The 14,111-nt window shown below is 34.6% G+C and overlaps 1 protein-coding gene across 3 annotated transcripts in view; it reads right to left on the bottom strand.

The window, feature by feature from the left end:
• Window positions 1–14,111, bottom strand: part of LOC106793692 (mannosyl-oligosaccharide 1,2-alpha-mannosidase IA) — a 306,271-nt gene that overhangs the window by 33,930 nt on the left and 258,230 nt on the right. The window contains exons 2-3 of one of the 3 annotated variants that reach the window (XM_014760835.1): window positions 11,673–11,852; window positions 10,449–11,023 (exon numbers count right to left, since the gene is read on the bottom strand). The exons of 1 other annotated variant lie outside the window; for it this stretch is intronic. In XM_014760835.1, the coding sequence (XP_014616321.1) occupies window positions 10,449–11,006 (558 nt within the window). In that variant the 5' untranslated portion in view covers window positions 11,007–11,023; window positions 11,673–11,852. The remainder of the gene's footprint in view (window positions 1–10,448; window positions 11,024–11,672; window positions 11,853–14,111) is intronic. One more of the 3 variants, XM_014760836.1, reaches the window with a different exon arrangement.

The raw sequence follows: 14,111 nt of genomic DNA, 5'->3' as shown, positions 1-14,111 counted from the left end.
TCCGTGGAATATTATTTTTTGTTCCCTTTATGACTTTTCGTTCCATTTGCTGAGATACCTTCGGTCACGGCACCCTCATCGTGTTTTTATGACGGCATAATTTAAGGGCAATATAATAACCCACCACTCTTGTTCGTCCACAGTGCTAACGGCAGAAGCGTGATATTTTTCTCTTTCGCCATCTTCTTGAGAGATTGGAATAAAAATCAAAGAAAAGTAGTTCTCACTCTTTCTCTCTTTCTTTTCTCTGGTTGAAATGGAATGAAAAGTAAGTACAAAGTGGTGATCAAAATTGTTATGACGAGTTTGAATTTATTATGTCGAGTGCCGTGGAAATAATTCTGACTAAAAGAACATTTGAAGTACTATACTAGATGTTTGATTTATCGGAAACTTATTAGAAATGATAAAATGAGTACGAAGCGATGATAACAATTTCTAACAATTAGTTTGAATTTATTTTGTCGAGTATCTTGGACAAATATCAAAGTAAAATTAATGAACATTCGAAGTAATAATGTATTTAAATGTTTGTTTCTATTGTTGTCAAAAATGTCAAAAACTTAGATTACGAATAATAAAGTTTCTCAGATATAGGAATGAAAATTTGGAATGAAAAAGATTTGAATCGATCGTGGGGGGGATGTTATCACTCAGGACGAGAACTTTGGAAATTGTAGGCAGCTTCGACGTGTCAGGTTTGCTTCGCTGCTCGTGCATCGTGGCTATCAACCCTTCCACCATTATCCATGTAATCGCGGCTAATTTGTTCGTAGAAACCACGGTATATGTTCACCGCACGAGCGGCCCTCGGTCGGTAATCTGGTTAACATCCATGTTAGGATTAAACCATTAGCCTCGGTGTCAGAGACCGGGAACTAAGGATGAAGAGAAAGAGAAAGAGAAAGAGAAAGAGAAAGAGAGAGAGAGAGAGAAAGAAAGTGAGAGACAGTGAAAGACAGTGAGAAAGTATCTGAAGAAAAAAGAGATGGAAGCAAAGCTTACGTACAGGACGTGTGGCTTCACTCAATTATTCGCCATTTTCGCGCCAACTTTCTTACTTTTTTTAAAAGTCTTCTCAGGTTAGACTTTTTCTTACAATTAGTTCCTGTTTTTTTTACGTATTCCCTTTCCGTGCTACAATTTATAGGCAATTTTGTAAAGTGATTCGCAGGAAGATTAAAAAACACTGATTTCGCTCGTATTTATATTATATCAAGATATCCAATTAAATTCCTCATTTCATTCTATTCATCGAGGAAATCCTAAAAGTATCAGATTTATTAAACTTATCTATTGGGGATTTTTGGGAGTAAAATTCAACGAGAAATACAATAGGAGAAATACGATTTCCAGTTGGACTAGCTTTGACACGAATTAATCTGTATCAGTGCACATCACCACCACAACCAACCGACTAGCTAACCAACCAACCAACTAACCAACCAGCAGACTGACCGACCCAACGACCGACTCTGTTGGTGGTTTTTTTCGAGACCAATGCTGAGGACACTCGAGTGCTCGAATGGAAAATTTCGTTGGGACGAATAGTGCGAGAGTTGAAAGTACCGTTGAACTGTGTTGCGAACTATGATCCTTGAAAATTGAGAACGGGAGGATATATTCCCAAATTGGTCATATCCTGAATTTTCATTAATAACACACAGAGAAAGTTTAAAAAATAAAGAAAGTAAAAATATAAAAAAGAGAGGAAAGTAAATAGAAATAGAATAGAGGGGATTGCTTTGATTGTAAAGTTAGAACAAACAAATAAATTGATTGAAAAATAAATAGAAAAACATGATTATTTCTCTCTCTCTTTTTCTTTTTTATCCTAATTTCAATTTGAACATCAATCAAATTAATTCACAGTTACATTTTCTTTATATTTTGATGTTTAATAAATTGTAAATGGAAATTTTGTTGATTTTAATAGAACGATTTAATTCATCATGAATATCTAAATTGTAATATGATCAAATAAATCCATTCTTCTTAATTCGTATATTAAAAGAATATTCAACTTCCTAACTCTATATTGGATGATTGAATTTATCCAAGAGTTCCTGCCTCCATTGACACCATTCCATTTTTAATCGAAATTAATTTCATATTTTAATATTAACCGATTAAAGAATTTCTCTGGGATAATAGGTTAAATGCTTCTTGCTTGTTGTCAAAAACGGAAGGATAATTTTGGAATTATCAATGTGGACGCGCGTTCCAGGATGAGCGATGGTTCGTTGGATCGAAATTCGAGATTCTTGGGATTTAATGAGATCACGTAACGAATGGACGCCTATAATTGGACGCGTCCTGCCGTGAAGTCGGGCTCGCGCCTCGATGCACCGGATGATCCTCAGGGAACCGTTCGCTATGTATAATACACACATAGTAATATAGTCTATATATTATATATGTATATATATATATATATATATATGCATATACATATATGTTATATATGTAGATCCAGGGAAAATGTATAAACGTCTTTTGCGACAGGAGCAAGTTGAAGGTAATTTTCCGCTTAGCGAGCAAGAAAAACTGGCGACGATAACGTTCTTCTTCAAGCGTTGATGTAGTTCAATCGCTTACTTCCAAAGAGTTAAATATATATCAACATTAAATTTAGTAAATATTTTCTATTATTATCTACCATAAGAGATTACGTGTCTCCAAAATGTGAAAATCTTGTTAACGAGAGAGAAAAAAAATAAAAGAGTAAGTATAACGTGTTCATAAAGGATTTTCGAGGATTCACTCTGGACATACTGGGACCAAGAACATGGTACTGATGGAAGAGTTTAAGAATGGTTGTTGAACGTGTTGGTGTGTTGCACCGGTGGGCGCCAGGATACACTATAAATTCCTGTCTCAGCAAGCTCTTGTATTTTTTTTTCCTTGCGTACAAAAGGATTGGACTGGCACTGGGCTTAGAGGGTTCAGTCTGGAGCCTGGCAGGGCGTGAGAGCCACGACACTATGGGACTGTCTCTTTTTCTCTCTTTCTCTTTCTTTCTCTCTCTCTCTCTCTCTCTCTCTCTCTCTCTCTCTGTCTCTCTCTCTCTCTCTCTCTCTCTCTTTCTCTCTTTCATTTTCTCTTTCTCACTCTTTTCAAAGTACAAAATCGCTGTTGGAGAGTGCCTTAGGAGGAATTTGCGTAGACCTATACACGCACACATATGTAGAAATATTTACACATACACACCGACACCTTGCGTCTCTCTATTGTGCACCAAGTGCAAGGAGCTTAGGTAGAAACGCTCCTGGATATCTGGCTCATGCAGACAGGAAGCGAGAACGAATATGAGAGGGAGAGAGGAAGAGGAAGAAGAAGAGGAGGAGGAGGAGGAGAGAGAGAGAGAGAGGTTAAGGTCGAGGAGCTGGCCGAGAGAATCCTACACGGATGCCGTTGCTTCGGGCTACTCCAGCCGGCTTACCATAATTATGGCTTTGTTTATTATTGTTAGGCGAGTCGTGCATTGTGCCATCGAGGGGCTAATAGCGTGAATTAATCTCCGCTAAGTGGGACCCGGTGCCAACGATGTTCCACAACCTTCTCCAGCAGGTCTCCCTCGCCCACGCCAAATCTATTCTCTGACCTTCAATGAAAGACGGCATCGAATGGTGCCAGAGTTCTCTTCTTTTTCTTCTTTTTCTTCGTCTTCTTCGTTGCTCCTGTTCCTGTTCTTGAAACTGCTGCTGCTACTGCTGCTGGCTGCTTCCAACATATCTTTCTCTCTCTTTCTCTTTCTAGTTTGTTAAAAGGAACCGCCATGTCATTGTCCTGTTAGCACACCAAGCATCGATAGACAATACGACTTTGTCTTCCTTGCCGACGTCGTCCTTCAACAGTACCTACTCCTTCCTTCTCTCTCTCTCTCTCTCTCTTTCTTTCTCTACTTACGGTGGTGTTCTACTACGATTCAATGGAGAAAGGATTCGAGGAGCTGGAAATGGTAATCCGAGTGGAAGGGACTACGCTGTGAAGGTAATGCAACGATCGAGAGATTTCTTCAAAGCCATTTTACCGTTTATTTTTCCTTATCTTTTTCTTTCTTTCTTTCTTTTTTTTTTCTTGGTCCTTGTGAACGAAGTTATAATTATACGCGAATAACTAGGAGCTAATTTATTCGACGAAAATGTTGAGTTAAAAAGGTATAAACATTAGCTAGTAATTTTTTCTCTTCTCTTTTTGTCTTCTTAATTTTTTTGTTGTCCTTTCAAGATCCATTTGACCGATCCAGTTTCAAGATTACGGATTAACCGTCTCGTTGTGGTAACAAGGTCAAGAATGATTACCGAGATAGATACTAATCGCCCACGTTCTTTTTCGCGAATAAAAAGAAGACGAAGTACTAAGCGTTAGCAAGCTAATTTTATTCTCGTTAAGAAAATGGTCATGTCGGCGCCATTGCTTTCGCAATGAGATCATGAGATAACTTACAATTAGACCGGTAACCAACCAGCAACAATCATGACCAATCGTAACGAAGTTGCAAAATAAAATTAGATATCTTTGATATATATTAAAATTGTGTTATTTTCATCTTTACGGGTAGACAAATTTTTATTTTTATTTTCAATCACGACGATTCTAATTTAAAGACAAACAAAGAAAAATACAAATAGAAATTCAGAGAGAAGATCGAGCGACGATGCGTTTGCTTAGAATTTGAAATTTGCATGATGATCGCCGAGTAAATGACCAGTGTCATTAAGATAATCTTCGTGGTTAGTGTATCTACGTGATGGTGGTGTGTAAGCACTTACTTTCAACGTTCTATCTTCTAGATAACACTACGATTTAGGTGTAAACATGAATGCACCGAACAAAGCATCGATTCACTCCAGTTACCACGAGTCTAACGTTCCACTCTTTTTTTTATATCTTCCAACATTTTTGGAAGTTGGTAAACGATGCAACGAAATTAAGTTCTTTCCTTGAAATATCTATTTCTAGCGAGATAAGGAAAATCCTGATTTAAATTAGTCATCGACTCGTGATACTTGATTTTTTTCTTCTCTTCTTCTATTTTCCTCTTATTATAATCATCATTATAATTATTATTGTTATTATTCATATAATTAAGGTTCGTTATTAGAATAAAAAAGAAAAAAATGAATGATATTTATAGCAACTTTTTGATTGGTATATCTCATGAGTATTTCTAATTATCTGATCGTATTTTACAATAAGTGAATCATTGGATAATCGTATATGTTATAAGCGTTCAAGCGTACTGCTAAAGAATCAATCTACTCGAACAATAATCATCGATATGACGTACATGAATACATGAGTTAACTAATTGAGCCCTTGTTTAAATGAAATTTTTTACGACATAATTTAGTCTAGCTTGCAGACATACGTTCACGGGATGGGTTGTGGGTGCGCGTGTGTGTGATGCTATTTGAAAGCTGTGTCAAAAAAGAATGTTCCACTTATGTTAGTTTTATTGATCGCTTAGGTGATGTAACCCCTTAAGTGCTTTTTAAACATTAACAATTAAGGGATCGTAATGAATCATTTATTTTTGCCCTTTTTAATTACGCTTAGACACGAACAAGTTCGTGACATTGCAATTCCCTAGACTCGAGGGATCGTTATATCGATTAACAATAATAACTAGAAACGCCATTTAACCCAATGTTACTAATGGGAACAAAAGGTGTGTCGATTAGTATGCACAGCTCTCATCCTGCATTGCGATTCGTAATTGCAAAATGTTTTAGAGAGAGAAAGAGAGAGAGAGAGAAAGAAAAAACTATGTTGATGTGACACAGTTTCGATTACGTTAATGATATTACAGCTAACATCGAAGAAATTTGTTCAAACTATTGTAATAGTTGTTGTTGTTGTTGTTGTTGTTGTTGTTGTTGTTGTTGCTTTTCTTTCCTTTTTCTTCGTAAAAGTCAAAACAAGATGGATTTTTGAGATTACATCAGAAACACATAAGACGTAAAGAAATTTATGATCTCCATGGACTGAAAGTTTCTACGGAGTACGAAAAGAAGGGAAAGAAAAAAGAATAGAACACAAGAAAAAAAAGAAAGAAGAAGAAGAAGAAGAAGAAGAAGAAGAAAAGAAAAGAGAAAAAATATCGTAAAATTCAGTTGACACTCTTTGCCGCAGTTTTAATGGCTTACCCTTCGTAAAACTTACAAACTTAACGTATATTACCGTGGTAAATCTTTAATCGTAACTTTTAGGATATTAACAAATTGTTAATCGAAGTTTTACGAAAATTAAGATCACTAGTGTAGATTTTCTAATTGTATATAAATATATATATGTATTTGAACAGATCTCGAAAATGATCATCGTAGACGATGTCTTACGTACGAACATTAATCGGAATAATTTTCAATTGCGGAATGATGATATGTTGTAGGTTGTTAAGAGTAGGAGTAAAACTCGATGACAAGACGTAGTTATTATTTTAAAATGTTCTTGTGGGGTCATTTCGATGGAAATATACAAGGAGTGATAAGATTTTACGAGATAAATTAGAAAAATAGAAATAGGAAGGAAAAAGAACTCTGACTGAACTGATTGACTCGTTCGTTATCTCTCGAAGATATTTCTTTTACTTTGTAACTTGGATCCCAACTACTACCACCCAGCACCCCATTCCCTTCCCTACCTTCCTCGATTATCATAGATATTCATTGTAATGCTTTTTATTAAAGTAATTAAACGAATTTTTATTGTTCTTGAAAATATACATTGTTGTAAAACATCCCCATGTCAAAAGCAATGTTATTCATTATTGTTCTTCTATACTATCGGAATTAGCAATGATAGCTATTCGGTTAAAGAATAAAATCTTCTCATAGAATTACATTTCCATCTTTTATTTTATCCCTCTTGAGCCCCCCGTTCCACCTAATCCACCCTCGGCCCTTCGAATTTGATCGCTTCGTTATCCAAATTAATCTGTTTTTCTTCGATCGACGAAAAAAAGAAAGGAAGAAAGATTTCGCCACCTCTGCCATAAGTAAATTATACAAGTGATTTTTTATTTAACGAAAAGGAAAATATAGACTGGATGTACTTTTAAAAGCTAACGAACCGATTGATTTGTTCTCTTTTTGCCGTTCTGTTTTTCGTTTTTTAACTTACTTCATCAATTTCTTCTTACAATTAGTTTAATCGTTATTCGTTTTACTTTACTTATTGAACACTCGTACGACAAAAATTGTTTGCAATTCTTTTTTTTTTTATAAAACATTCGGGCTATGCAAATTTCTCGCAATTTAATTTATTTTGTTTGAGACGATTGCATTTACTTTTTTATTTTTATTTCATTTCAAAGTTGATTGTCATCGGTCTTTTTTTTTTGCAATTTTTTCTTTTCTTTTTTGATTTAAACTCGTACGACAAAAGACTCATTCTCGAAATTCCTAACGTCGAATTCTCTGTGTTCTTTCATTACCATCGTTTTTACCATCGATTCTTTTCTTTATGGTTCAAACACCACCATCAATGTTACAGTAACTACTACCACATGCCCAATACTCCTACTCCCCCTCCCCTGTCCCACACTCAAATATCGATATACTGGAACGAATGGACAAACACAAAAGACCTCGCGTCAATTTCTTTTTCCACCTTTAGGATTCCCTTTTAATTTCCGTCTACCCTTTGTCACAATGAAAAGTAAACGTTTCGTGCGAATTCGCGCAATATCGTCCTTTAATCGAATACAACCTATGTAAGTTTTATAGTACAAGTTAAAGTCAATCGTACGCGATTTTCGAGAAAGAAGAATCATTTTCTTTTATTCAACTTCCTTTCATTGAATTCACGATAGAACGATTATTTTATTACTTTCACAATTAGTTCTACCTAATTTGTTAAATAAAACATAATGTAAAAATATAAAATTAAAGGTATACTTTATTATATTTTGAAATAATGACAAATTTGGTTTAATGAATTTCATGAATAATTTTCTTTTCATTCGATTTGTTTTCGTACATCAATAAAATCGAAAGAAATGAATTTAATGATGCATATTTATTAAATGCAAATTAAAAATTTTAAATACTTAATTCATATTAATTTATATACCTGGGAGTTTGATAAATTGTAACTAAAGGATATAATTCTATTTTATTAATTCGAATGAATTTTTTACTTCAATGATATCAAAAGAAAGAGAGAGAGAGAGAGAGAAAGAGAGAGAATTCAACGAGGAGGTTAATTTATTAAAAAAAAAAAAAAGAAAGAAAAGAAGAGAAAAATTTGAATAAATTTCCGACGTTTATTTAACAACGATTTCTTTATTAATGACTTCGATAAATTCTAGTTAAAGAAAGTGTAAAAAAGGAATTAATATTTTTCAGAGAAGTAGAATATGAATTAAAGGATAGAAAGAGAATTTTTTTGTTCTTACTTTCTCAATCGAAAGAATTCGATAAAAACGTCTTCGACGTTTTATTATCGTAGTTTTATTTAATCGAATTTTGATAAGAAGAAAATGTTCTTGAAAGGCGCGTGCTTCTGGGTGACACGAGTTAAAGCAAGAACTCGAAACGTCGAGGAGCATTTCTTATTCGTCTTTCCAGGATCGACGTCGTGATTAATTCTGTTGACTCGGCAAACGCTTAAATCATTCTTCGAAGGAGGAAGGACGCGTAGCGAACTATAATTTTCAAACAAGAAACGAAGACTCAGCCGGTCGTCTCCTCGCGACGAGTAAAATAACGACATGAAGACTACGAGAGAAGTAAAAAGAAGGAAAAAAGAATAACAAATCAAGAAAGAAAAAGAGAGAATATCATAAATGTAGGAAAGAAAGAACGAATGTCCATTGAATTCCCATCTAACAATAAGTGGAAATTGGAGATCGTAAATTAAATTAATTACGCCATTATCTTAGTTTACCTTGGCATGTTCGTAGAATCGGCGAAAATCGATTCATTAATCATTTTTTTTTTCTTATCTTGTACGACATTCTTTCATATTTGTAATTTGATTTTGCCAATATATGAAATATATTTTTCAAATTAAAAAAAACAATTTGTATACAGATAATAATATTATTACAAGATTTTTTAATATTAATATTAATAAGCAATAAATTACCTCTCTATATAAAATTTTAATAAAGATAATAATTATATTAATACGAGATTTTTATATTTTTAAATTGGATTAAACAAATAAATGAAATATATTTCTAAAATTATCTCTTTTGGAAAAAGAAAATATATATACATATATATAAATCACAAACGTCAATAATAAGCAGAGAAAAAGTATTTTACTAATATTATTATAATAATTTTGTTCAAATAAAATTATTTATCGACGTTCCGACGTTTCTAAATGAAAATTATTTGTTTGTAAGACAATACCGAGGACGAATGAGGTTTATTTAAAGTTATGAAACTTTATTTCGGTCACGATATTCTTTTATATGGAAATCGTAAAACACAGAACTTTGACTACCTTTTACTCTGGTGCTTTCATCTTCTTTTTCTTCTTCGTCATTCCCTCAGATTTTTTTTCTTCTTTTCTTATATTTTAGTAAAAATAAAAAATAAAGAGATAGAAAGAATTATTTTGTTACTTACCGTTATAGCATTCGTTAGCATCATCAGAGGAGATACGAAGTATCTTTTTAATCAATATAGATTATCCGTTATATATCAATCCAAAGATAATAAATTTTTATTATAAGAATTCCGATTTTATCCAAAGTAATCTTGGAAATCTGTTATCATCGATTTTTACAAGATTTTATATAATTTTCAATTAATTGATTGATCGAGATAATTACGTGTAGTTATTTTTTTTCTTCTAAGAAAATAACATTGCAAAAATCGTACGAATTTATTTATCAATCGAACGCATTGTTACATGAATCGTATTTAATGCTTGTTAAGCGTAACAAACAAATAGAATAAGACTTGGAATGAAATCGATGATTTCGGTTCACTAGATTGCTTCGGTTGGAGAGGACGGAATAAACTAGGATTCATCGAGAGGTCGAAAAGCTCGATTCGAACTTTCGACCGAGTGTAGGACGATGCCTCGTAAAGTTACTGTTTCAAATCCATACTTATGAAGTTAATAGCGGAGCGCGATAACGCTTTAAGTACATAAACCCGTTCGTTGGTGCGCATAAAATTTGGCTGCCGGGGTACTACTAAAATATAGCTTCTCCACTAGCCAAACTTTCTTATTCCTCATACATGAGAGAATTTATTAAACTAGAAGAATAACAAATCGCTTTACGATTTAATAAACCGATAAGATTCGTTATGTTGATACTTTTGTGAAATTAGTTTATTAATCTGTATAACGAGAACGTTTAACTTAAAAACAAATGAAACGCGTTTAAAAACGCAATATGTATTAATATTATAGGATAGTAAATATATTCAAATAGCGATGATATTATTCGCAATGTTATACCGTTGATAATTACTCACCTCTTTGATTTTCTCACGACGTTGATGAGTTACATCGTCCAAAGGTGGATTTGGTGGTCTAACAACGTAAGGACCTGGAAGTGGTGCGGGTGGTGGTGCAACGGCAACCGTAACTTCGGAGGGCCTATGAACCGTCCTAACGAGATTGAAGGTTCGTCGATCTTGTTTATCTTCGATTCTATTCTCTTCCCGAGGTAAACCTGGTCCAGCAACAGCATCGGCAGCAGCAACACCATTTCCCAATATACCAACACTACCATCACCACCACCGCCACCACCACCACCACCAGGTACAGCATTGTCCTGGATCCAAGCTGGATTTACTTGTTCCGCACGTTCCTCCGGTGCAACACCTCTTTCAACGACAGTGGTTAGGTCGCGTCTGGTGACGAACGTTCCAGTCAAGAGAACGATCAGTATTACGGACAAAAGTCCACTGATCGCTACCCTTTGCATCAACCTCATCTCGCACCACTTGTTTTTACTTCCACAGCAGCCACTTTCTATCTCCGTCTCAGGCAACGTTCCGCTCTTATCGGTGGAACTGCACAATCGCATCGCGTGCCGCAGAACACCTTTTGTCAGTCAGAACCCTTTGTCCTTTTTCTGTACCTTCAATCGGTACTTATCTACCTTTCTCATTAATCGAACTTTCATACATTCATTCTCTATTTCTATTAGAATATTTATTACCTATTATTTTTTACCTATTTATTTTCAATTAATTCAAATGAAAAAGAACAATTAATTTATTTTATCAATTTGTTAAACTTATATCTCATTTCTATGTGTGAGTCAGTACCAAATTAACTATTCTATCTGTAGGTTCAATTACAAAAAGTTCAACTATGTCTAAAAACTTCAAGTCGTCAAAAAGAAAAAAGAAAACAATTCTTGTAATTATGCAAAACGTGAAGTATTCCTTATTTTTGTCTCTTTCTAAATAGAAATCCAACGAATTAGATCGTCAGTAACGATCGATCAAAAAATCGAACGTCCCTCTCGATTCTCATCGTAAGATCTAGCAAAACGTGAAATTTTGATCGCAACATGAGGAAACTGTTTCAGTTTCTCTCTTTCTCTCACTCACTCTAATTTTCTCTTTAGTCGATTGTTTTACCGCGAATCGATTTCTACGTTTCTTGCCCATTTAAGGTGTAGAATATCGAAGTTCGAAAAATAAGAAAGGTAGAATCAAGAAGGATGAGAGTCAGAGATACTTACTCGTTCGATCACTCGTCCCAGTAATTCGAGTTCGTTCAGCGATTGTTCCGGGAAGGTCCTTCGTAAACGAAGGAGAATGAGATTATCTCAGAAGAGTGTAACTCGCTGATGCAGTTGTTGCTGTTTCTGTTGCTGTTGGTAACTCGATAGCATCGGGGGTTCGAACAATTTATCCGGCAACTGTATTATAGAGGATAACAGAAACAAAAAAAATAATAGATCGTGTTAACAATCAACAAAGTAAAACACGATCCAAGTTACTATATCTAACTTGCGTAAATCCTTGATGCAGAAATTGTTTGTACTATTAAACATTTCAATACATATTTCCATGCGTTACGTGTCCTGTGTACGAGTAGATTATTATTATCTCTCGCGACTATTAACATGTCACTATAGCTTCATGTATAAAATAATCAAAATCATTATTATTATTTTTCACCAATTTTTATGTTTACTTTTATTGATTCAATGATACAAATATGTGTACTCAAAATTATTTCTCTTTTAGCTTAAAATACATATTTTCTTTTACTCGCCAATTTAACGGGTGTACGTTGTAATAGGTATACAAAAATGCTTGGGAAATATAGTGTTAAGTTTGAAATAGAAAAAAGAAGAAGAAAAAAACAAAAAAATAAATGGATAATTCAGCAAGTTTTTATTTTTCCCGATAGCGATCCCAATTTATTGTTTAAACACTCCCATGAGAATGGTGTATATAAGTATTGAAGCAAAAGGCTTTGAAAAGTCCGTCAATCGATCGATCGATCCGTTCGTCGATCGATTGATCGAACTTGTCCCTTGAGAAGCTGAGAAATATCGGCTCGGTAATGAGGATGGATATCTCTTCTTCTTGGTGACGAGAGAAGGGATGCCTGTTTCGTTGGAACGTACGAAGAAAACGAGAAATCCTCCAGACGAGGCAACGGTTTACGGATTTCAAAGTCTCTGCCGAAACGTGATCGCTGCATTTTTTATCGAGACATCCATACCAGTAGGATGGGAGTAGATGGAAGGGAGGTGAGAGAGAGAGAGAGAGAGAGAGAGAGAGAGAGAGAGAGAGAGAGAGAGANGATTACCATTTCCAGCTCCTCGAATCCTTTCTCCATTGAATCGTAGTAGAACACCACCGTAAGTAGAGAAAGAAAGAGAGAGAGAGAGAGAGAGAGAGAGAGAGAGAGAGAGAGAGAGAAGAGGAAGGTGGTGAGAGGGGAAAGGGGGAGGATGAGAAAGGAAGGTTTTCTCGGTTCCACCTCGCACCGAAAAGCCGCGTACATTTTATCGACCGCTTGCTGCGGTCGTTACACCTGCGGTCTTCGAGTTCTCCCTCTTTACCCTTTCCCCTTTTCTTTTCTTTTTTTTTCTTTTCTTTCTTTCTTTATTTTCTTTTTTCGAACAGTAGAATGCATCGTCTTCCCGAATATTTCGTGATTCAACGGGGTTGTTTAACGCATTGCGGATCCAGTAGTTTTGTCGTTAATTTTACCCAATAGGCCCAGGCAGATATACGTTTTCATATAAATACTTTAACGAGTGACAAATCATATAATGATAAAAAAAAAAAAAAAGAACTTTCGTTACTATTGTCATTTTATAGTACCTACAATATTTATCGTTGCATTGTTTTACATATACGGAAGCAATGAAATCGAAAAAGTTATATATAATCGTGTTTAATAATAATAATTATAGATTAGAATGGTATAATAAATAAAATGATCGAATACGTTGTTTAAAATATATTCTTTAATCGTCGAATTCGATGGAAGATGGTAAAAAAATGTAAAGAGTGGGAAGTAGATCGGGGAGGGTAAAGAAGAGGGAGGGGGGGGGAAAGAGAGAGAGAGAGAGAGATCGTCCGTCAAATGCACTTAAAGAATTTCCAATATGTGGCAACGCGTCTAGGCATCCAGCAAATTCGCTTCGACGATATCGCACGTCGAACTATTCGCGAGGGTACGCTCGGCAATCGAGAACTGTCGATAGTTGAAAGTAAGGAAGCTCTAACTTTGAGATAGCAGGATGGTAAGCGAAGTATACGCAAATGATATCACAGTGTTTCTCAATGTTGATAGATAGCCTGTAGTAGATATCAAAACTGTGAAAGGAAAGGTAGGAAAGGAACGGAAAGTAAAGGAAATGGAACTATATATATCTATATAAGTATAATATAATATATTCAAAGAGTATAAATATTTCATCTAAAACTTAGTTTTATCTCTTTGAAATTTATTCGATCAACGAAAATGATTTACATTACCAGGGCCAAGAGTTTCGAATCACTTGCTGCTGATTTTCGTAAAAATCAAATACATAATACCGATAAAGTTTGAAGTGATCTATCGTTATTATATATCAAATATTAACAAGTTGAATTATCTTTTAAGAAATTTCAGCATTTTCTTATATTTATAATGCTCTCGCATAAGTTTGTGC

The sequence above is a fragment of the Polistes canadensis genome, unplaced genomic scaffold (assembly GCF_001313835.1).
Source record: "Polistes canadensis isolate GaletaPanama2010 unplaced genomic scaffold, ASM131383v1 scaffold_17, whole genome shotgun sequence".
NCBI lineage: Eukaryota > Metazoa > Arthropoda > Insecta > Hymenoptera > Vespidae > Polistes > Polistes canadensis.
The sequence above is the reverse complement of the archived record's forward strand: the minus strand, read 5'-3'. Positions and strand labels throughout refer to the sequence as shown.